General features: G+C 36.0%; 1 protein-coding gene across 1 annotated transcript in view; it reads right to left on the bottom strand.

Moving 5' to 3' along the window:
- Positions 1–26388, bottom strand: part of LOC121735381 (putative inorganic phosphate cotransporter) — a 42456-nt gene that overhangs the window by 14999 nt on the left and 1069 nt on the right. The window contains exons 2-4 of the mRNA XM_042126195.1: positions 11706–11832; positions 5646–5727; positions 3717–3953 (exon numbers count right to left, since the gene is read on the bottom strand). Coding sequence (XP_041982129.1) covers positions 3717–3953; positions 5646–5727; positions 11706–11832 — 446 coding nt within the window. The remainder of the gene's footprint in view (positions 1–3716; positions 3954–5645; positions 5728–11705; positions 11833–26388) is intronic.

The following is a 26388-nucleotide window of genomic DNA, read 5'->3' as shown; positions in this document are numbered from 1 at the left end:
GATGTAGATACTACAGGTAGGGAAAACTCGAGGAACAGACAAATTAAAACAATGTTTAATAATAACATCTGAATACCTAGTATGGAACTGCAACGATATAATATCTGTGCAATCATAATATCATAGAGTATAGACGCTTCACACCACGTCAGTCTGGAGTGTGGACTGTGGCCCCATGCCATACGTGGGAGAGCTATGCTTCGGCACGAATGGGCCGGCTCGGCCGGAGAAATACCACGTTCTCACAGAAAACCGGCGTGAAACAGCGCTTGCGCTGTGTTTCGCCGAGTGAGTGAGTTTACCGGAGGCCCAATCCCCTACCCCATTCCCTTCCCTACCCTCCCCTATTCTCTTCCCTTCCCTACCTTCCCCTATTCCCTTCCCTTCCCTACCCTCCCCTATTACCTATTCCCTCTTAAAAGGCCGGCAACGCACTTGCAGCTCTTCTGATGCTGCGAGTGTCCGTGGGCGACGGATGTTGCTTTCCTTCAGGTGACCCGTTTGCTCGTTTGCCCCCTTATTTCATTTAAAAAAATGCTAAGTACCTGAAGGACAATGTGTTACGGGTACCAGACAACGGAAATATATTTAATATTAAAAATATTAAATATATTTCCGTTTAAACTATACATAATTATATTATAAGACTTTTATTTTTTAATACACATATTTAATTTAGTAGAGTTTTGATATTTTAAAAAAATGCGTCGCAATCGCCCAGCAGAGTGTAGCTGATATAAACATTTTTAGTCGCTACAACTGACTAATCAATACTAAATGAGTCGTGCTTAGGATCTCTGCTAATAGGTCTTTATTGAGTCTTTAATGACGCTGAAGTTATCACTTCAGTGTTTATTTTATGTATTTGTTAATGTGTTTTTGAAATTATTGTATTATTATGTTATTTGAACCGATAATTTTACGTAACCAACGTGTAAGAATAAGACGCGATGCTGAATCCAAAATTAAACTTCCACTAAATACTGTCTAGGGCGCAGGTCCGACTTTTTAAATGCCCGTCTGACGCATGGATCATCTTACTTGTCAGACAATCAGGTGATCAGCCTGTATTGCTCTAACCAAACTTGAAAAGAACATGCTTCCAACGTGGGAATCAAACCCATGACCTCCGAGTCAAGATCCACGATCAGAACCTGGACCACGGAGGCGATATTTTTATTAAACTATACATAATTATATTATAAGACTTTTATTTTTTAATACGTATATTTAATTTAGTAGGGTTTTGATATTTAGGGAAGCGTAGGGAGGCGATACATACTATACAAGAAGTAATAAGATACAAGACGGCGACTCTTCCAGCACCTTTGATTTGAGTCTAGGTGTGACCTAACCTAAATATAAGACCAACAATAAATCCGCCCACATTAAGGTGTGAACAAACTGTCTACTCCACAACCTTGCTAATTATAGTCATTAAAATATTTTTCTTCAATATTTAATTAAAATATTTTATAACATATTATTATTATTGTTTCCGTTTTCCGTCATATTTCAGGGTTATAATACGTAGGTAAATGCACAACTTATATCAACTAGGTACAAATCTTACAAAGCCACAGACAATTACGAATACACGGACATGTCAAAATAGCACTCAACACAATATAATTAATCTGGGCTAATCCTCATCCTAGGAAGTGTCCCAGAATGACTTTCTGCGTATACATATTATAAGAGAAGGCAAGACATTTTAAACACAGGCACGAATAACATTGTTATGGTATCAAAATTAGCGTCAACATCCTATATCGCGTTTTTCTATATTACACACACTGGCAAAATTAGCGGAACATTGGTAAAAAGGGCCAAAACTTGAACTCAAGTGGGCCGGGCTGTCTGAAAGCCTTTTTTATAGCTTCTAAGCTCATTCAAGAAATAAAATATTGAACAAAACTGGCAAGTTGACAGGTTTTTATAGCAATTATGCCCTAATAAGTGTTTTTCGATTATTGACGTTGTAAGTGTTCCTGATAAGAATGGCGTTTTAGCGGGGTGCAAGGTATGCTCAGCTCATTTGATTGTTTGGTTTTTGGAAGAACACATTGCTTAGATACAAAATTAGTGATTTCCCAGCATCTGCGACAGCTAGAGCTGTAACCACGATAGAGAAAGGTCACACCTACCGTTCGGTCAGTCAGGCTAGGTGTGTCGGCTTCCGTGGTTCATCGTAACTTTCAACGCTTCAGAGAGACTGGATCTTACGTTCGGAGACGAGAACAAGGCAGATATCGGGTGACAATGGTTCAGGATGACCATTTTGTAAGGAAACAAAACTTAAGAAATCGACCTCAAACTGCTATGCAGACGCGAAAACTGTCGGAACAGGTCCAAGATGAACGTGTAAGTGAATGTACAGTAAGAAGAAGACTCAAAGAAGTTAAATTAAACTCAAAAGTGCCAGCAAGGGCACCAAAACTTGAGACAGGACACCGAAGAGCCAGGCTAAGATTTGCGCGTGAACATCAAAATTAGACAAGTGAGTGAAATCTTGTGCTGTACAGTGATGGGAGCAAATTCTGTGTACATTGTATTGACAGGCGATAAAGAATGTGGATAAATTATAAGGAAAGCTACAGGCCATCAAACTTCCCGGAAACAGTGGCCTATGATGCAGGCTTCGTAATGGTTTGGAGTTGCATATGATTTGGAGCCCGCATGGAGCTGATGATTATAGATGATGGTACTTTGACAGTAAAGAGCTATAGCACCGACATCCTGGAACTGCATGGTGTGCCTTTTACACAGTTTTAGGTAGTAATTTCAATTTTATGTGCGTCCATAAAGTAAGAAAATCGGGCATTATTACCTAAACGAAGCTGGCGTAGCCCAGGTGGAGAGGCCAGCGTGGTCTACGGATGTGGATCCGATTGAAGACGTGTGGCACATCAATGGGTGAACGGTACGAGTTAAAACTCCAGCTCCAAAATGTGTCCAGGAGCTCGAGTTGGCGCTACTGGAGGAGTAGGAGAATATCCCACAGGAAATGATTGACAATTAAAATGCAAGCATGGAATGGTGTATCCAGGCCCTCTTGAGATCCATAGAAGGCATTACACGCTTTTAACATGGCATTTCTTTAATAAAAATGGAGAATTTATCTTAAAAACTTACTACTGAAATTTCAAAGATTTTCTTAATTTTTTGATTTTTGCTGATTTTTTTCTATTTTTCACGTTTTTATGCTCTAAATTTATATAAAATTTATTTTTTAATAATCAATTCAGTGAACAATTTAAAAAAAATTGAAAATTTTGTTATGTTCCTCTAATTTTGCCGGTGTGTTTATATAGAGATTAGCGCTTGAGGCCCTCAACTTATATTAACTAACAGCGTTAACTCAAAGACGAACCAACTTACCCCAGCCAGCCCAATAACGAATCTCGCTGTCACCAGCATCAGGTAGCGTACGTTAGCTGTCAGCAATGTCAATATAGTCAGCACGGAGCTGACCAGCATGGTATAGAACACACCGTTCCGTGGCCTCCACAACTCTACCGCGATCCCACTAATCAATAAGCTAACTTACTCCAGCCAACCTAATAACGAATCTCGCTGCCACCAGCATCAAGTAGTGAACGTTAGCTGTCAACGGTGTCAGTAAAATTAGCATGGTGGCCAGCATGGTGTAGAACACACCGTTCCCCGGCCTCCACAACTCTACTGCGATCACACTAATCAATAAGCTAACTTACCCCAGCCAACCCAATAACGAATCTCGCTGCCACCAGCATCAGATAGTGTACGTTAGCTGTCAGCGGTGTCAGTATAGTCAGCACGGCGCTGACCAGCATGGTGTAGAACACCACGTTGCGAGGCCCCCACAGCTCCGCCGCTGTTCCACTGACTAGGCACGTGATGGCGTAGCCCCAGAAGTAGCTAGAGAGGATGTACGCCTGCTGCTGCGCCGTCCAGTCGTATGTGTTGGCAGCCTGGAAGAGAAGGAAAGAAGAGTGAGAAAAGAAGAGCAGTCTAGTATTTATCTAAATTGTAAACACTGAAATAGTGCTTCGATATTTGCTATTCGCGATTTTCATGGAAAACCATGATTGAGAAGTTTTTGTGTGATTGTGAGTTGTATAGCTCCTTGTTATACAATACACAACACACACACAGTGCACAAACAAGTCGATCATCTAGATTCTAATCTATCACATACGAACACAGAGAAGGGGATACAATAGACGAACATTCCCCTCAAACAATTTTTGCGTTGGTCCATCACATTATCACAAGGTGAAAAGGCTGCCCTATATCACAATGTCATGCTCGTCAAGCTAATGTTCCAAAATTTTCGAGAATGGAACATGAAACAAACTTATTATACTTACACGAACACTAAGCTACTTGAAAACGCCTATCCCAGTAAATTTTGGGAATCACTGTTTGTATTTGTAAAGTGCACACAATAGTAATAAATAAATAATACTTAATGAAATTGTAAGTTGCGACCATTCTATCTCATCTTCAATAGAACCTTGAGATGCCTTAGTTTTGTACGTAGAGCTATCAAAGATGCGTATCTTGCATAAGACATACTGCAGCCTTCTCGACCTTTGAACTTTATATATTATGGTTATATATAAAGGTCAAAACAAACTATATACCCAAAGGTCTATTGGTGACACCTTAGTGCTTGTACTTATCACAATATAATCACAAGTTATTTACTTGGGTAAAAAATACACAGTTGAATTATAACTACGAAAGATTATTTCATGTCACATTCAAGTGCTAAAAGCAGTCTCTAAAAGAAATGTGCGAAGAGCTTCGAAAGAATCCTAAATTACCATCTACTTTAATATAGGTGTTGTAAATACAGGTATCTAATAAAATAAAGGTACTTTAGAATGTCCGATAGAAAGAGGTCTATGTGAAAGAAGCGTGTATTTAAGGCGAGGATAAACCCCAATTTGTTATTCCGCGACTTCCGGTTTACCTAGTTCCAATATAATAACGAAGTTTTAAAAAATATGAGGTATAAAGCACAATATTTAAAATACCTTAAACCATAAACATTTTAATAAAACGTAATACTTTGGCTGTAATTAATTTACAAACTCACCTCCGATAAAAATCTATTTCATCGAAATATAAGTATTAACTAGGATAATTATACATTTTGTTTGAATAAATTGTTAGTAAATCTATATTAAAAATTCTTTAACCGAACAATTTTGTTTCATAATGTTTATTTCCAAAGATATTTAAAAAAAACATGAAAAAATAGAGAAAATCCGCTCAAGTGACATCAGTTTTATGCTAAGCTAAAATGAATCTTATTGCGATGCCTATACGCTTGGTCTTTGGTTGTGTGCAAAGTTATAGTTTTGGATTGAGATTAATCCCCGCCTTAAAGAAAGTAACTAAATATGTAAAATATCTTGTAGTTATGCATTGTTGTAAAGCCTTAAATTATTATTATTTATTCCTCGGTCAAATTAAAAAAGTGAAAGATGGTCCCGTACGAGTGTCTTACGCCGGGTCTTCTCGGCGAGTTAGTTCCTGAACAGGTGGTGAGCACTGAGCACCATATTCGAAACCTGTCCAAAATATATTTTTATAAAATTTACTCTGAATAATATATTTTTGATTTTGGAATCCTGCCATCTCTAAACAATTACCTTCATCTCCTGTCGCACCTCCGCCGCGTCGTCCCGCAGCAGACTGTCGTTGGTCGCGATAGCTTTGCATTCGCTGTTCTCTCTGCAAGAAAAACGAGCATGTTAATGCTAGTTTCAATTAATTATATCCTCCTCACGTTGTGCTCCTCAATAGGCATGATGACTATTTTTTTTTCTTATCGGTAATTGAAAGACACTTAAAAAATAGAAACATCGTTGAAAGAATGACTCTGATAGCTTAAAAATTCACCAAGATATGACAATTCAAATATCTCATAAAAAAGACCTGCCCGAAACGCTCCATACAAAGTGCTACGAAAGTATGACGTCAGTCTTTCGTAGTTTGTACGCATCGGGAGACAACTTTGTTCGACAGGTATATTAAATATTGCGTTTATGAAAGTGGTTTCATAACAAAGGTTGCTTTTAATTGCATAAGTTATCGAATTGTATACAAATATTAAGAAATTTAATTGAAAAAAAATTCGACTTGAATATCCAAGTTTGAAGGCGCATAACAAAAAAAATACAAATGCTATCAACTTAGATTAAATGATTAGTCTCGCGCGCGCGCTCGACTAATTGCGTTTTTTGTATGGGAGGCCCCCTTAAATGTTTATTTCATTTAAATATTATTATTAATTATTAAAGTACACATATATTTTAGGCCTTTGTGAAAATTTCATGTGACTACCTATTGCCATTATTGATATCGAGCAAAAAAGACCAAAAAAATCACGTTTGATGTATGGGAGCCCCCTTAAATATTAATATTATTTTGTTTTTAGTATTTGTTGTTATAGCGGCAACAGACATACACAATCTGTGAAAATTTCAGATGTCTAGCTATAGCGGTTCTTGTGTTACAGCCTGGCGACAGACAGACAGACGGACAGACAACGAAGTCTTAGTAATAGTTGGTACTACTAATATATATTATGTGGTAATAGGGTCCCGATTTTACCCGTTTGGGTACGGAACCCTAAAAATCGTGATCTCATCTTTCGTTAGTATATTGTATTTTATCAATTAAACAATTTTGTATTATCTATTCCTTACAGTGGTCATTATTGAGCATTATTTCTTCTACGTGCTGTTTCTCACAGATATTATCAGTGGAACAAAGAACACGAGGATTTCCAAGAATTTATCACACAACAAATATTTATTATGGCGACCTACATTATTGCAGATAATGATTTCAAATATCAAATTTTTTCCACAGGTTTTATTGATATATCGTTGGTATCCATTTTAATGTAATTCAATTAATTTTTAAAATTTAATTAATTCAATATTTTTAACCGATGAGGACCTGCATCCGTTAAAATTAATCAGAATAATGGTTTGTTATAAATGGTTATAGTTATTGTAATCTTTTTATTTGCAGTTTGCTTATAATAATTAATAGTATTAAATTTTTTGTCGGCGTTGTCATAGTTGCCCGCATAGGGAGGATCTTCCAAATTTTTTCGTGATAATTGGGACAACTTATGTCCTGTGATTTTACTTGACCGTCATTAAATAAAACATTCAATGACGTCAATGAAAAATTTATTTTAAAGGTATGTTAATAATAAACTTTAAACAATGTAAAAAACTTTTTTATGATGCTTTATGATTTATGTGAATGAATGTATGTCACATAGCTAGTCAACAGAATGCTTCCCAAGAAAGAACATTCATACAGGTATGTAGGAATATAATAAAACCAATCCATTAGAAACACATCAGACTTCTATTATGAGAACTGCAACTGTAGGATAAAAACCGTTTATCGCTGCATGAGGCATAATTATGTAATATACGTCATATTATGTGATTCTTATCTATTAATAGCTACCGTATGACTTGGAAATTAAATACATAATTATTCAAAATTATTTTGAACTTTTATTCACTGTTGAAAAACGATAAAAAACCGGCTAAGTGTGTGTCGAGCCACGCGCAATATAGGGTTCCGTAGTACCACTAGTTTTTGCAAATGTTTGTATGGTCAATGAATGTACATTGAACGCCTCCGTTGTCTAGTGGTATAGAGCACGGCTCTTGACTCGGAGGTCGTGGGTTCGATTCCTGCGTTGGAAACATGTTATTTCCAAGTTTGGTTAGGACAATGCATGCTGATCACCTGATTGTCTGATAAGTAAGATGATCCATGCGTCGGATGGGCATGTAAAAAGACGGTCCTGCGCCTGATCTCTCGCCGGTCGTGTCGGTCTTCCGTCGCACTGGGTTATGAGAGTAAAGGAATAGAGAGTGCTCTTGTGTACTGCGCACACACTTGGGCACTATAAAATTACTCCTGCGTAGCTGGTCTGGTTTCAATGAAACCGGTCACCGTCACCGAAACCGGTGTGGGAGCTACTGTTATTTTATTTAAAACGTGTTTTACATTACTAACAACATCATCCCAGTAACTTTCAAAAGGACTTGAACAAAAAGTTCCTTTATACTTCGCCGAATACATTTTTTTTAGTTAATCGACTATAATTACTCAATATAACTTATGAAGTCTTCTTAGCTGTGATAGTTTTCCTTATAAATTCAGCACTACTCAGTACTCAATAATATTTTCTACTCCCGTGAATTTTTTTCACATTTCCAGAAGCAACCGTTTAGTTGGTAGAAGATTTTTTCCACTTTTCTTTAAAATTATTTATAAATCTTCATAATATTTTTAAAAAATCTATCCAACGACACCCCACACGATAGAGTGGGCGCGAAAAAAAAATCATCCCCACTTGATGTGTAGGGGGTAACATAATTTTTTTTGAGATTTTATATATCATTTTGTCAGCATCATTAATATATGTGTAATCATGCCAAATTACAGCTTTGTAGGTCCTATAGTCTCTGAGCAAAACCGCGGACAGACAGACGGACAGACCGAAACTATAAAGGTTCCTTGTTGACTACGGAACCCTAAAAAGGCTTTAGGATAAGCAAGTACCATTTCGGGATACAATTTAATTTTTATGTAAATGAAAAATTTTACGAGTATTTCAATATTAAGTATAATAAGTAATTATATCTATTGTTTTAGATTTTGTATGATTTTCTTCGGGAAGTAAACTATTATATTATGTTTACATTCTTTAACATACACATCTAATATGCATTTGTGACTGATTCGTCATGCTCTATAGTTTCAATCAAGGTAAGTGTTGTTACAGATATCGTATAGTCGCAGTGAAGGAAATTCTCTTCTTCAATGAATACTACATATGAATAGCATTACGAATAATCGTAAGACGAAATTTGAAGCCCAGATGAGATACACGTTGTCGCTAAATTGTCATAATGTTAAACAAAATTTGCCCGCCACTTTGTTGCGCTAAGATTCATGTACATTTTTCCGGTACAAAATTATCCACTGTCCTTTCCCGATTCTTATCTCATCAAAATTGGTTCAGCAGTTTTTTCATGAACATTGACAAGATACAAAAAAGGTAAAGAAAGAAAACTGCTTTGGGAAACTCTATTAGCTTAAAATACGGCATATAACATTTGAAAATATAATTCAAATATTTTAGTTCGTGTTTTGAGTAAAAATAAACTTGTAGTGAATGAATAATTGATATTAAGTCGTAAATAATAAATAATTAACAAGAAATTTTCATATCATTATCGTTATTCAGGTGAAGGTCGTTTAGTTGTATTGGTGATTTTCTTCGTGAAACAATGATAATTATTATTATTTATTGTAATCATTGGAATATTTTATTGATAGCTGACTATGGATAGTTGCAATGAAAAGTTTTGGTCAAAATAGTTTTAACATCACGTATTACTTATTATTTGTTATTATTTAATTTCATAACCCTGTGTTTACGAATTTCCTGAAAAAAGTTGTCACGACGACATCTTCTATATAATATATAAACTCAAAGGTGACTGACTGACTGATTGACATAGTGATCAACAACGCACAGCCCAAGCCACTGGACGGATCAGGCTGAAATTTGGCATGTAGGTAGATGTTATGACGTAGGCATCTGCTAAGAAAGGATTTTGATCAATTTCACCCCCAAGGGGTCAAAATAGGGGATGAAAGTTCGTATATAATAATACTTTCTAACGCGAGCGAAGCTGCGGGCAAAAGCTCGTCTAAATATATAAAACTCAAAGGTGACTGACTGACATGGTGATCTATCAACGCACAGCCCAAACCACTGGATGGATCGGGCTGAAATTTAGCATGCAAGTAGCTGTTATGACGTAGGTATCCGCTAAGAAAGGATTTTGATCAATTCTACCCGCAAGGGGTTAAAATAGGGAATGAAAGTTTGTATATAATAATACTTCTTAACGCGAGCGAAGCCGCAGGCAAAAGCTCGTTTGAAATAAAAACTTACTCGGAGTAGTGCAGTTTTTGGGATAGGTAAAAAATGTACAAGTTGCGTCAGGAATCAGGACATGTGATCTAATCGAAAATTCGTAAAACGGACGGAAAGTAGACCTGCGAGGCCACAGAAAGATACCTAATATAATATAAAAATAACCGTTCACCATAGCTAGGTATGAAGGGCTTCTCTTTTTGTTATCTCCTACGTGTTATATTATTTTAATGTAACTATGCTATATTTTATTCTCTTTTGGTCGTATATTACAATATTTGTCATAAAACGGAGTACAGAATTTTAGCTTTAAGTTACCTACATGATGGTATATAGGTATGATGTAACTACAATCCTATAAGATTATCAGATTATCTAAGAAGTTTAATTAACCATTGTTATCTGCATATTGCTAAGACAATTTTAATTTTATTTTTATATCCTACATTTATATACAGACGGAAGTCAGGATAATTAATGGTTTATCAATTAATAATATTGTTTTTAATATTTTATTTTTTATATATTTATATAGTACATAATTTATATGATATAGGTAAGACATAAGTTCTCTAGATTAAATTAAAATTTATTTTACAAAGGTCAGTTGTAAAACTACGACGCATTTCAAGATTTTTAAGTTATTTATGTCTAGGAATCGAACGAAAATAAAAAATAATCAAACCACCAGCCAATAACATTTGATATATTATTTTAATTAACGACTATGATTGTGTTTTCTCTATCATTCCGGAACTAAATTTCTTTGTAGATCAAAATATGCAGTGATATTATGAAAACAATTTAAAGAAGTTAGAAAAATTATAATAGTTAGATAGACTGTTAAAAAGTCATGTTTCTATATTCGCTATAATATTATAATTATTATTTCATGTTCTAATTTCGATGAATTTATATTATGATCCTACATATTTTATATTATGATATCAAAGTCTACGTATACTTTTTACCATAATGTTTTAACGCACGGCCTAAAAGATCCTTAAATAAAGAGAGAAAACTAAAGGAAGACTTATTTTAGCATCAGTAGAAGTTGAAGAACAAGAAGTGTAAATGTACACTCTTTATTAGAAAGTCTCAACACAGGATTCATCCTTAAAGACCTTTAAACAAAGAGAGAAAACTAAAGGAAAACTTAATTTAGCGTCAGTAGAAGTGAACAAGTTTTCCATAGTTACGTGTATTACGTATACGTGTACGTTGTAATTGCTACGTGGATGCAATTACGTCAATACGGTGACACCGGCGAGGGCTATTGTTGAGGCCGTACGTCGGCTCAACAAGTCAACACGATGTTATTTAGACTGTTTACAGTAGTTCCGTATTAGACTGGCCAACGAGAGTATACATTGGTTGCAGTTACCTACTATTATGTACTCTTTAAAATTAAAACTAGAAAATTATATTCTCATAATTATGAATTCTGATTGCTCAAATTCTAATTCTATCGGTCGTTTAGGTTTTATTGAGCATTTATAAGACTAGTTACCTAGTATTTTTCTGTGATCAAGACTGGAATGAAACTGTCATTGTGTCGGATTAGATTATTAGAATAGGGTTACTTATTGAACAGAGTAAAACTACAGGCTGCAGCACATTACTGGCATTATATTCGTTGCAACCACAACCTGCTAGCAAGATGCTGATTCAAGTAAGATACAGCAACTTTAACCTGCCAGCAAGATGCTGCAACACTCACGTGGAGGCGGTGTGGTCGTCGGGCACCATGGCGATGATGTTGACGCTCATGTTGACCCGCAGCATGTAGTTGACCCAGCACGCCAGGAACAGCATCACCCCCACGTTCAGCCGCGCCGGCACCACATCTACAAACAAAATAAAAAATAAAAATCTCGATCATGTCAGCTTTCAAATAAAAAAACGGCATCAAAATCGATCCACCCATTTGCATGCTACAATTATACCACGGGCTTGAGTCAGGCATAAGTGCTTTTTTGTCAGGTCCAATAATTAAATAATGTTTTATGCATCCATCCATCAAGAGATCTCATTTCGCATTTCACTTCATACAGAGAAAGAAATTGATGATGAATACAATAATAAAAAAATGTAATAAAATTATTATTATCATCCCGAACATGATTTAAAGCTTCGCACCCGTTGAAGTCTTTTACTAGACGCGAGCTTTTAATGACTCCCTAAAATATAATGACCTCATTTTGGGTAACTTTTAATTACGGTTTAACTTTGAACAAAACAATTATGTATTGTTCAAAGTTAAACAGCAATTCAAAGTTACCCAAAATGACTTTATTTCCATTTTTTTTTTAATTCTAAGAGATTTTTTTTTAATTCTTGGTTTTAAATACGTATCGTTTTCCTATTTACGTTGGTAAAACATTGGTAAAACATAGAAAATTTATATTTTGTAACCTTCATATTCACATTAGTGGGAGATTAGATGGATGATGGAGGAATTATTTCAAAATAACAATGAAAGAAGGGCGCGTTCAATATCAACACTATAGACGGTCAATAATATTGCACAATACGTGATATTGCACAATAAAATTTATCGTCTGGACTCTAGGGGATCGCTTACAGAATCTCTGCTTTGAAATAACGGTAAGATTTCAAAAACAATTCGCAATATCCTTAGTTGACGGTCAAAGGCGTGATGCGACGCGGAGTCGGCAAACATTCGCTCGGCCTCGAACAAACCAGTAACTTCGCGGAAGACTTTCAAAGTCAACGCCACAACTAGAACGATTGATTGATATCGAGCGAGCGAAAGCGAACCTCTATTATGTACTTTTAATACCTACTTATGATTAACTAGATGACGCCCATAACTCCGTTGCGCCAAAATTAGTTTATCGCGCGGGAACCGTATATTTCTCTGGGATAAAAAGTATCCTATGTCCTTTCCCAGGACTCAAAGTATATATGGATATACTTTGAGTCCCGGGAAAGGACAAAGGATACTTTAGATAGGTATGGACCAATTTCAGCCAGATTTTTAACCGACTTCCAAAAACGAGGAGGTTATATTACGTTCGGCTGTGGATATGTTTTTTTTTATGTATGTTCAACGATTACTCCGCCGTTTGTGAACCGATTTTCAAATTTTTATTTTGTTGTATATGGTATTACTCCAATTTGGTACTATGTTCAGAAAAATGGTGACCTGATGATGGGATCCATGAGTAATCGAGGAAACTCCTCAAAATTCAAATGGAAACATATGATTTCTTTGATTTTATATGAAGTATTCCAAGCATATGTTACCAAAAAGTAAGATTTTGCACCAGGATATACCATGGTTCGAAGGTGGTGAACAGAACTCCTTACTTCTTATAGATACATGTTTGGGGGTTTCGGCGTTGTCTTAAGAACTGAAATCATATACTACTCAAAATTTATATGGAAACATATAGTTACTTAAATTTTTTAAGATGCTATATATATATATATATATATATATATATATATATATATATATATATATATATATATATGCTCCCAAAAAGCAAGATTTTGCAATAAGATATACCGATGGTTCCGAAGGTGCTAAGAGAACTCCGGATTCCTTATAAATACAAGTTTGGGGGTTTCGGAGTTGGTTTAAGAACTGAAAGCAAATGCTACTATGCAAGTTACATTCATCATCATCATTATCACTACCACCAGTCACCACACCATGAATTATCTAATTATAACCCTTATTATTGGTACTTTTAATCGTCTTTAAGAACGAAACCCGAATTTGTCGAACGATTTACAAAATTATAATGTTATTTCAATGTAAATGATTCGATCTTGGTGTTTAGGTTACCAAGTTAGCAATTTGATCATAAGATCTATGAGGTATGTTATTCTCCTTAAAATTTATAAGGACGATTATAGAAATATTTGAGCATAATATTATATTATGTTGAGCTGATGAGTTTCCATGTGTGCCTTTAAAGACAGGCGTATGAACATTAATTTTATCATTGCTTGATTAAGAGCGAGCTGTCGGATCCAGCCACTAAGCATAACACATTGGTCTGTACAAAAAACCAGCTTATTAAATATGACTAAAAAGAGTGAAATTATTATTTTTAACAAAAAATGAAAACCGACTTCCAGGGTAAAAACAATAATAATTTTTAATGAACAAAAAAGTGTTAAATAATTCTTACTCTTTAATGTGCCTTATGCATAACTCTCCTAAACCTCAACTATTTCTATGGACACAATTTTCAATATTTTGAAGTCGGTACCAGTCTTGAATATTAAAAATATTTTATCATAGAACTCAGCATTCTTAGCTGGTACCGACTTCAAAATAATGAAGATTGTGTACATAGAAATAGTTGAGGTTTAGGAGAGTTATGCATAAGGCACATTAAAGAGTAAGAATTATTTAACACTTTTTTGTTCATTAAAAATTATTATTGTTTTTACCCTGGAAGTCGGTTTTAATTTTTTGTTAAAAAGTTAGGACAGCTAGATAAGTTACTGATTTGTATACGGTTCCAATTTCCTGCTACTGAAACTTCATACTATATTATTATGGGCACTGCAAAACAACTGTGTCAATAAACAAAAATTTAATTACCGTGTTTAGTTTCGTGGCTTACAATAATCTATTACATATAAATAAAATTGGAGTGTCTGTTTGTAATATTAAAATAACCGTTTTTACTACATGCATATGAATATTTAGAGGGTACTCACACCAAAATAACAATTTTTAGAATTTTTGTCTGTCTGTATGTCTGTCTGTTTGTTCCGGCTAATCTCCGAAATGGCTGGACCGATTTTGACGGGACTTTTATTGGCAGATAGCAGATGTAATAAGGAGTAACTTAGGCTACTTTTTAACCGACTTCCAAAAAGGAGGAGGATATTTTTTTATTTTTACCTATGTATTTTACATTTGGTTGACGCGGACGAAGTCGCGGGTAACAGCTAGTTAGTTAATAAAAGTATGTCGTAAGTGAAAATTAGTGACAAACGTTGACGGTTGGTTTGGTCAACTTCCTCTGACCTCGGGTGGATTAATTGAAACGTCAGTCAGACAATCACAATTAGCAATAGCGGATAATGTGCCACTGAGCCGTTTCTCAACCGTCTCTGATTAATATTTCTGATAAAGAGATATTTGCTCTTCATCAAGATAAATCTCTTGTCTCTCTCTCTCTTGAAAGTTTCTGGGTTAAATATTAAAGCGAAAACTACTGTACGTTTTTTTATCAATACGACTGTAGTCATTTAAGCTCTGACTTAATGCATACTCTACTTTTTATGCCGAATAGAAGTCATACTGTTGAATTGTTCTGAATTGACCAGTGTCGAGATGTCAATATTATTGCAAATACGACATACTACTAACACCAATTCGATATGACGTTGAAATCATCATATACAGAAGACGGTAGTATCCCGTATACGCTCCTGGTTTTATTTTGGAACTCAAGCTCAAGTAATTAGGCCCTAGGTAAAATCTAGTAACTAAGTATTATAATGTCAGCAGAAGTGAAGCGTGACAACTTGACAAGTCGGTGTTATTATGTTCTCGGCGTCTGTTGTGCAATTTGTAGCACCTGAGGCCGTTTGTCTCAATTGCAACGACTGCCAAATGTAAGTAATGCTCTAGAATGTTCGTAGAGTTCTTTTCGACGATCCGACAATGTCAGAAATAGTTATTATTTTTTTCGACAACAAGTGAGTATGATAAATAAACCGCTTGTCGCATTAACGCTGGTGAGGTTAGGTTTCATGAAATTAACTAGAACTAGAGATCGCCCGATGGTCGAAATTCGACCTTATTATTAACGGCATTAGGACTACTACCTATATATTGTAAAAAAAATATTGACTTTATCATATTTTTTTCAACTCTTGTCTTTGGGACTCAGCTGATCTCAGACTGGCCGTGTAAGCATTGTCTAATAGAAAAAAAAACTATAATCCATTCTCAATTTGTCACCTTGTTGTCAACAGACTTCAACCATAAATAAAAGATTTTAATTCGTATCTATAGGCTTGTCACTCTAAAATCTATCATTTTTCCTAGTGTGTGTGTTATAGTGTGTGTAATGTTTTGTTTGTTAAAAAAAAATTTAACAAACAAAACATTACTTTATATTTATATATTAGATAAAAGCATTATTTCAAAATAATAATAGCTCGATGCACTCCTTCACCATATAAACTATAACTGTGCAAAATTTCATTCACCTACGTTTCCCCATTTTTCGTCAAAAGGGATACAACGTTTTTGGATCACGTATATAAATATAGATAATAGATTGTTTTTTTTTTTTTGTAATTTACTCATTTTTAATTAGCATAAAAAACTTAAGTTAATGGAGTGCTACAAAACTAATATTATACTTAAATATTATGAGTTGAAGTCCTAGGTCACTTTAAAGACTTCTAATGACGTAGTTTATACAGACTCATATTAAGTAATTTTTCGTGTTGCCAAATACACTTTAATTTGACTTTAATGTGTTTGAATTAGTTTTACGTGAATACATATTTATACGTGTCCTTTACAGTTTATACGTATTGTAACGTAGGAAATAATGATCACCATCAGTTGCTGCTCTGCTGAAAGAATTTGTGAACTCGATATTAATAAAAACTAAAACTGTACCTGTAGGTAAGCTATTAGTTTTTCAAGTTCTAAAATGTCAAAGTCTATAAAACCATTATGACGAAAAAACAATGTGTCGCATTTCGGCAGTGCTGGCAGAAGCGAAAACAAAACAGCAGACATCAGAAGCGTAGCGTGCTTTGTCGGGGCCCCATATAAAAATTTGTTTCGGGGCCCGTGAATTTTTTTCTTACGCTTGTTGGGCCCCATGTAAAGCAGTATAATAGATACGACATATACGGCGATAGCTATATACCCCTCACCCTGGCATACAGGCATATATTTTTCCCCCGCGTGGTCTACGCTCCCTCTGTCTTACGCATTTTCGATCAGGTCACGTTATAACTTATACGTTTACAGGTACATCATACATGTCTGTGTTATATACCCGTACATAATAACTAATATTGTCCGCAGTTCACTGTACAATTGTATCCTATAATTTACAACATACAAAAGCATTGTCCACATTAATAAGGTCTTTGGCAAATCGTTTTCATTGTCCACTGTTTAATAATAACCTCAAACAATCTGTGCCTCAAACCTACTCGCACACGTAATCAATGTCACCTACAAACTCCAGCTAGTAGGAAATGCAGAAAGAAAACTCTTTACTACTCAGCAGGCTTAGCAAGCAACAGTTTTTTTCTACGCAAGAATAGACAAAGTGACAGATTGACAAATGTGATCCGCCATTTTGTCACTAAAATTTGTCAGTATTTTTCCACCATTATATTACCATTCTTTCCCGTGTCTAATGTTGTTACGCTAAGCCTGCTGAAATATGAAATTTTATCTATGAAATAAAGATAAAAATAAAGATATATAGAAATTCCGCTCTATAAAATTATATGTCAATGTCATCTTCAAACTCTGGCTCCTATAAAACTCGGACATGGAGCGCTCTGCGCTAGGATAGTTCAAATACTGCCTCGTGGTCGAAGGCAGATCTAGGGTACTACTATTGAACCTTGTTTGGCCTTGGTTGGCTTCAGTTTACTATTTATTGACCTAATTCTTTTATAACCAAAGAATTAGGTCAATAAATAGTAAACTGCTGAAAAGCTAAACACTATATCGACCTTTACAAACGGCGGAGTAATCGTTGAACATACAAAAAAACCACAGTCGAACATATAATCTCCTCGTTTTTTGGAAGTCGGTTAAAAAATAACAACTTTTCAGGAGCGAGAAAACAATTGCATAATTTTGTATTTAATAATTACTATTTAATAATTATTTTAGGAGTTTTTGTTAAGCGATATGTGTTCCTGTTTGGATGATTTTCTAGCGAATGGCATCAAAATTTCAAAATAGCCAAAAAGCGACGTACGCGGTGTTATAACTTGAATAACGATATTTACTTACTATCTTCAATTTTACGTTGTAAAGAGGTAACACTAACTGAAAACAAAAGCTAACAATTAAAGTCGCCACATGAATTGAAATTCCCTTTCTCATACAAGATTAAAATATCTCATCACATCTAGCATTTATTACCGTCCGAATCTTAAACCATTTTTAAATTAGTATTTGAATTCTAATCGTCAACAGATTATTGGTCGCGCGGTCGGAGTTAGACTTATTATTTTATAATAATAATAATAATATCTATGGACGCTTCACACCACGTCAGTCTGGCCCCGTGCTATGTACCTAAAGGACTTGTGTTACAGGTACCAGATAACGGAAATATATTTAATACTTTTATACTATACATACATTTAAGATTTTTATTATATCATACACATATTTAATACACATCCAGACCCGGGAACATTGAAAACTTTTTGTTCCGTCGGCGGGATTCGAACCCGCGACCTCCGGCTTAGCTAGCTTAGCCACAGAGGTCGTCATTATTATTGTATGCTATCTCTTTAGTTTTTCGTATTCCGTGAGGAAGATAGCATGATATTATATACCCATGTGCGTAAAAAGTGCTAATTTATTAGCAATGTCCTCGTGCAATTAACATTGTTTGCATAACGGTGAGAGCCTGGGTGGAGAAAGTGCAGGAATGCAGGCCTGGTGTCGTCGACGCGTCGTGTCGCCGCCGTCTCGTGTCGCCGTCGCGTCGCAGCCCTAATTGTCACTTGTCGTTGGAGGGAATTAAAGACTCCAAGTTTGTAATCATATTAATAGAACAGTTTATAATTTTTTTTTTTTTTTATAATAATAGTTTATTTATTTCAAATCATATACATTGAAAAGCTTATAAATAAGGCATATTTAATTTCAATACGAGATCAGTGATTTTAGCGTTGGGAGCTGTACTAGTGAAAACTGTGACACAGCTCCCAGCGTCTTCCACTCTGGAATACTATATCAATCTACAAATGTAAGTACATCATAATTATTATTTACAGCAATTGGTGAAAAAACTAAATTAACATTTCTAGAATACTTAATTATAATTAAATATGCCTTATTTATAAGTTTATAATTATATTAGCACGGAAATATCCATGATAATATTATAAAAACTAAAGTGTGTATGTCTTATCTGTCTGTCTGTCCGTCCGTCTGTCTATTACCTCTTCACGGCCAAAACCACTGAACCGATTTTGCTGAAATGTACGTTTCCGTACCCGTAAACGAATAATATATATAGGGCGTCATCTAGTTTATGAAATATTATTCCTGTATTCACTATAGTCGCTACTCGTAAACACGGCTAAAGTTACTCGTAATGGGAGTGCCTCCGCTGCCGGCGCCGCGCCGGCTCCCAAAAATATCAGCAATGGGAACCGGCGGTAAGTATATTGCCGGCATGGCAGCCGAGATTTAAAACAACGGCTACCGGCGCTGGCACTCAAAACGGGATTACACAAATTTTAAAAATAAATAAGTATTGTCTGACAAGACGGACGATTGATTGAACAAAGTTACACAAACATTGGGTATTATTAACGTGGGAGAGCCATGCTTCGGCACGAATGGGCCGACCCAACCGGAGAAATACCACGTTCTCACAGAAAACCGGCGTGAAACAGCGCTTGCGCTGTGTTTCGCTGAGTGAGTGAGTTTACCGGAGGCCCAATCCCCTCCCCTATTACCCTATTCCCTCTTAAAAGGATGGCAACGCACCTGCAGCTCTTCTAATGCTGCAATTGTCCATGGGCGACGGAAGTTGCTTCCCATCAGCCCGTTTGCTCGTTTGCCCCCTTATTTAAAAAAAAAGTTCTGTCTCGTTTCAATAAAATTGACCACCTCAACCGAAACAAACGTAGGATGTATCAGTACATAACAGATTAGTTTAAATACCCTGAGTTTTTATAGTTCTCACAGGCTATGTGATCGCCGTACCATCACCGGATATCACCTTCAGTAGCTAATTGCTGTTCGTCGCAAAAACTAACCACTAATTAAACGTATCTGTTATGTGACTCACTAGTCGAGTTCTTCACGTCAGAGTATTCGGTTATCTATAATCCTAAGGGCCTGTTTCACCACTTACTAGTATAAGTGCCGGATAGGCTATTTACAACTAACATCTGACAGATTTAGAGTCTAATTTAGGGCCTGTTTCACCGCTTTCTTATAAAGTGCCGAATAGGCTATTCACAACTTTTTTGACAGATTCTCCATACTTGATCTGTCAACTCAATTGGTGGATAGCGTCACTTATCAGGAAGTGGTGAAATAGGCACATATTTCATAATTTTATATGTAAGAAAGAGTGCTTGACTATATTTCTGTCTTATTCTATTGAAGTCTTCAAGCTGAACCGATTGACATGAAATTTGGCATAAAATTAGTCCCGACACTCAAATTATAATATACCTTATATACACATGCAAAGTATATTTGTACTAAATTTGATAGTTGTGATATCTAATCATGTAAGTAGATTGTAGATGCATGGCAAATAATGAATCGAGCACAATAGCTGAGGCTATGGACACTCATACATAATGTAAATATATCATACAGTACAGTAACTTAATCCTGTGACCTGTCGCTGATAATAAACTCGTTCAATAAGAGGATACACCAGGGGCTAGAGAAATGAAAAAAAGTACGCGTAATATCTATAGCTGTCTCCCTTACCTCAAGCCTATACCGCAGAACGCGATAGAGACAACTGCAGAAAATCAACGATTCGTTGTCCCCTGTTTCCTTCTCCAAAGTACTTTTTTCATTAAAGATTAAAGAAAGGCTTGAGCTGTGTTTCAATGTTTTATTTTTTTTTGTACAATCTAGCCAAATCTGTTTTCTGGATGTGTGAACACCGCGGGAAAACTGGGCATTTTTTGGGTTTTTGAACGTTCGAACGAACGAACGAACGAAATTAAATTATAAAAAAAAACATAGGGACATTGTATTGGTGGCCGTAGATATTCAGGAAAAAAATTATAACTCTACTAGCATTATCCAGGGAGGAAACAGGGGACAACGTTTGTATGGAAAAAAGGGCGGTGTGGACTCCTCTTAAAATATTATACACAAGTTTTACACGCACGTGATTCTGCAAGTATATTGCTAGTAAAAGTTATTCAAAATGAGAAATCACATTAATAGTGTTTCTTAACCATTTCAATGTCGCACAGCTCCATGATTCTATGAATGATGTAGTTACTCCTAGTTTAAGGCACGCCTGGTTCAGGCGGTCTTGTAGACAGAACACAAAACTAAGTGGGTCTAGTATGCAGACTCTACTGTATATATTTGTATTGTGGCGCGGATGTCCGTGGCCCCGTAACTAACTATATTTAGCGCACCATTGATGCGCGACCATTGAGAACTTGTTCAAGCTTATTTTACCCCCGATATGGTCTTTATGCTCAAAGCTTAAGGATCACTATAACAGAATATATTAATAAGTATGGACTGGCTTGTCTATTATGCGACAGCCGGGTGCCGCTTGGGGATTGATAGGTTAATAACACGGTCTCATAGAAAACCGGCGTAAAAAAACGAAAGGCGAAACATTGAGTGAGGTAACCGGATAGGGAGGAAAGGGGGATCTTAAGAACTAGGGACGCAAAGACTAAAGGAGTTACACGAGTAACCTTTGACTTACCCTATTTTTACGGCATTTTCCTCATGTCCTAAGGAAAATTTTCAGCTAATAATAATTACGCGAATTGCGATGGAAACAAAGTAGGTAATTAGTTAAAAAGGGAAACTTTAGTACCTAACAAGTTACCAAGGCTTCTATGGAAGTTTCTGGTACATTCGTGTTAAAATTAATCGTGGATATCATGCTATCTCTCTTTTTTAAGTTAGATGGAATTATTGTTATTAATATTATGTAATACTTTACATGTGTGGCGGTACCCACAATTCGCCTAACATTTTCTGAGCGCGTCAGTATATATACGACAGCTGAGATGTATCACGTGAGCTTCGACCTGACCGAGCATAACACCTCGCTCGGTCGGAAGATCTTCCTTTGTGGTGGCCACGCATATTCCCACACATGCACTATTAGAGAAATTGAATCATTCGCAGATGGCAGACCTACGTGATTTAGTCGGGTTATGTAAAGCCTTTTTCACACAAACTGACAGAAGTGAAATTTCATGAAAGCAACATTTCATAAAAATCGATATTTCAACTCTACGTTGCATATTTGAACATGATGGATGACCACTATTGCCAAAGATCGCCAAGCTATGCATGCGCAATCAACAACTATATTAGACAATCATAAACGAATACTACACTTAGCAGAAATGGCTGTTAATCTTTTTTCATCACACTTTTTCCCTAAATATACCATCAATTTTATAAAGGTACGTCTTTGATTGAAGATATTAAAACAATTTAGAACTAGACAATCCTTTATCCTTTTCAGTATCTTCCCATTTCCCAATTATATTTCCTAACAACATAATTAGCCTAATTCAGTTTGCTTAGTGAATCGAGACAAAAATACAATTTTGTTATATCTACCGCTGTTTCTCGATTTTTACAATTTTTAACAACATGGTAATTGAACAGTTTGCGAGTTTCTTACGCCGGTTCTTCTCGCCGGGGTAGTTCCCGAACCGGTGGTAGGCATCAGGTAGACATTCTGAAAAAATTTGATTCAAATTTACTCAGAAATAAAACATTTTTTATTTTATTTATTTTAGGGGCAGGGGGGGAGACAGCTGCTCCCCTCCACCCAGATTTAAAAAAAAACGTCAATTTTCCTGGCAAGTGGGAATTAAAAACGTGTTACCTACTCTGTGCAGAATGTAGGTATGCCCTTCGAAAACAAACTAAGCATATTATGGTACTATCAGAGAAGTTGTTGATTCATAGGCAGATTGCGGACCTACGTAATTTGGTTGCGTTATGTCAAATCCAGCCAACAGATCTCCACTAACATTAAATTGACATAACTGGACCAAATAACGTAGCGTCGTCATCTGCCTATGAATCTATTAGTTCTATGGTACAAAACCCACTTTTTGATATGAATATAATAATAAACAAAACGATAAAGAAACAAAGTTCTTAAGCACATGCGAGCCGCAAGGCTCCGAAGAGTCGCGAGACTAAGGAGAGCCGCAAGGCTACGAAGAGCCGCAAGGTGGATTCTTCTCGGCCTGGCAAGGACGAGAGCAGGAGATGCGATGAGGAGGGCTTCATACTGGTGGAGAGGAGGAAGAAGAAGCCCGCCGCCCGCAACCATCGCGGCACCGCACCATATGTACCTGAGCTGCGTCTGCGGAGCGAGGTCCCCGCGACGCCCCTGTACATATCCCGCCTGCACTAGTCCATGGAGGTCGAGGACGTCGTGGACTACATCCAGAAGAAGACGACACTGCGCCTGTGGGTCGAGCGTCTGCAGTCTCGCCACAAGGTTAACTTTAGCTCCTTTGTGGTGAGAGTACCGACGCATCTTCTGTCGACTTTCGAGGCGCCGGAGTTCTGGCTGATGGATGTAGTCTATCGGAGGTTCCGGGGGAGACTCCGGAACGAAGCGAGTCACGTCGCCGGCAAAACGTGACAGTGTTAGTTTTTACAGGGTGTAACAAAAATAAGTGATAATACTTTAGGTTGTGTGCGTGTTTCTTGTAGAGAGTTCACTATGAAAGTAGCAGCTCTGAAAGACGAAAATTTTTTTTCACTTTTGTATGGGCAAGGGTCCGAGCGTCACGAGTTTCCCCATACAAAAGTGAAAAAAATTTTGGTCTTTCAGCGCTGCTACTTTCACAGTGAACTCTATACAAGGAACACGTACACAATTTAAAGTATTATCACTTATTTTTGTTACACCCTGTATAATTGATATGTATGTTAGATTTAAGGTATTTGTTATATGGGCCACTGATGCCCGAAATAAATGATTTGAATTTGAATTGATAACCAAAGCTTAGTATGATATTACTTGTTTGAACCAATTTTCACATATTTTAATAAATACTAGGCGACGCTGAAACCACACATTTTTCCAGGATGAAAAAGTATCCTATGTCCTTTCTCGGGACTCAAATAATCTCCGCTTTTTAGCAAAATCTGTTTGAGCGTGAAGAGGTAACAGACAGAAAGACAGACAGACACACTTTCGCATTTATAATATTAGTATAGAATATAAATGAGTTTTGTGACTAACATCTGCTAACCTGACTATAATCTAAAGTTTAGATTTCGTTTAGATTCTAAACGATTGAAGCGAATATAAAACATTTAGAATGACTTTTGCCGGTAAAAAACATAATAAGCAGTTTAACAGGCTGTCATCGTGTATCAGTTTTTGCTGTCGGTTCCAATAAGACGAGCGGTCGTCTAAAAATATAATAACTGTGAGAAAAAATCTAGATAAGATAACGTTGATAAGTATCTAAAGAAACTTTGCCGAGACATGTAGAATGTAGAGTTAAGAATGCACCTGACCCTAACTTGACTACATACTTATACCTAGATTTCAAAATCTGTAACGTCTCGAAAACTGATTTTTTTACACAAGTAACTTCAGTTCATGAAGATTAGATGTTCAAGACGAAAACAGATCACTGAAAAAATGTTCGATAGTTACTTTTTTACAAAAAACCTTGTTTAGACACATTTTTGCTTGGATCTTCGAAGTTTGCTGTCTTTTCTTTAATATCTAAAAAGGCATTGATAAAACTTAAATTTGCTCAAAACACTTTTTTCATAATCATTATAATTATGTTCGTCTTTTATTCAAGTAAAACTAACTTGGCGATGATTTATGTGATTTGCGATGAAAGACGGGCGTGAGTTTGAAGAGAGAATGACGATATTATATTTTAATTTTTTGGTTCAGTACTCAGTAGCCCTCTTAAGTGATACTTCTTTGAAGTAAAAACATCTTTAGCAGCGTTGTAAACCTTTTTTTGATTAATAGCAAATGTAACCAAGCGTCAAAACACGTAGCCTGATCGAAAATTCGTAAGACGGAGGGAGGGAACCCGTGTATGGGTGTTGAGGGTACTTCCATTCAAGCAAATAGCCGATCAACACTCCAAATACGTTTGTAAAAATGAACGTACGTTTGTCCGTTTGGATGTCTTACAAACTACAGTTTATAAGACATAGAAAATTAACATAAATATGGCCAGGTTTATATAGTAGTATATAATATATTCTTAGAAAATGTCAGTATATAAAAAGTCGTATATAACAGGTACTTATGCCTGCTATATACGAAATCAACAACCGCAAAACTGTCGTGATTAAATTTACATAACTTTAATTAACAATTACTGCGTTTAAGGCTGGCATTAGATTGTTTTAGAGTCATTTGCCTTGGATTATCTGAGATTGATCCTTATGTCCTCTAACATAATAGTCAAATCAGAGGCAACATAACTCTGAACAGATTGTAGAGGCCGTCGCAAAGGTCGTTGTACAACTCTGCCTTTTTGCATAAACATCAACAACAAATACAACAGTGTTACAACAAATAGTTTTCTGAGAACTGCATCCTTACAGAGTTTGCAGAATACCTGGCAACATGTTCATGATAATCGGCCAAGTGCGAATCGGACTCGTGCACGAAGGGTTCCGTAACGTTATACAGCAAAAATAGACCAAAAATTGTGTTTTTGTATTTTACGCTTAAATGTTTATTTTATTTTAATATTATTATTTATTACTTAATAATTATTAAAGTAGACATATAATTAGGGCTTTTGTGAAAATATCAAGTACCTATCTGTTACCATTATGGATATCGAGAAAAAAAGGCCAAAAAAATCACGTTTGTTGTATGGGAGCCCCCCTTAAATATTAATTTTATTTTGTTTTTAGAAGGTATTTGTTGTTATAGCGGCAACAGATATACACAATCTGTGCAAATTTCAGAAGTCTAGCTATAGCGGTTCTTGAGATACAGCCTGGAGACAGACAGACGGACGGACGGACGGACAGACGGACAGACGGACAGACATCGAAGTCTCAGTAATAGGGTTTTTACCCTTTGGGTACGGAACCCTAAAAAATTAATAAATTTTGAGCAGAATTTTTTAATATCATTGACAGACAATGGAGGTTTTTTTTGCCGGTTTCTCGATTAGTTACTGTTTAACCGTGGCGGTGGTTTTCTGAAATCTAGAAAAGCTTTGTAAAGAGTAAACGGCAAAACGATTTTTCATTTTCCATGAATATTTTAGCTATTTGACCGAGCTTTGCTCGGTATTCGATAAAACACGAATAAAAAGACATTTTCTAAAAATGATTCCTCGCTAGATCGACTTATCGCCCCCACCCCCTATATTATACTAATTTTCATGAAAATCGTTGGAGCCGATTCCGAGATTCCAATTATATATATTATACAAGAATTGCTCGCTTAAAGATATAAGATGTAAGA

The sequence above is a fragment of the Aricia agestis genome, chromosome 17 (genome assembly GCF_905147365.1).
Source record: "Aricia agestis chromosome 17, ilAriAges1.1, whole genome shotgun sequence".
NCBI lineage: Eukaryota > Metazoa > Arthropoda > Insecta > Lepidoptera > Lycaenidae > Aricia > Aricia agestis.
Note: the sequence above shows the minus strand (reverse complement) of the source record. Positions and strands in the feature narration are given on the sequence as shown.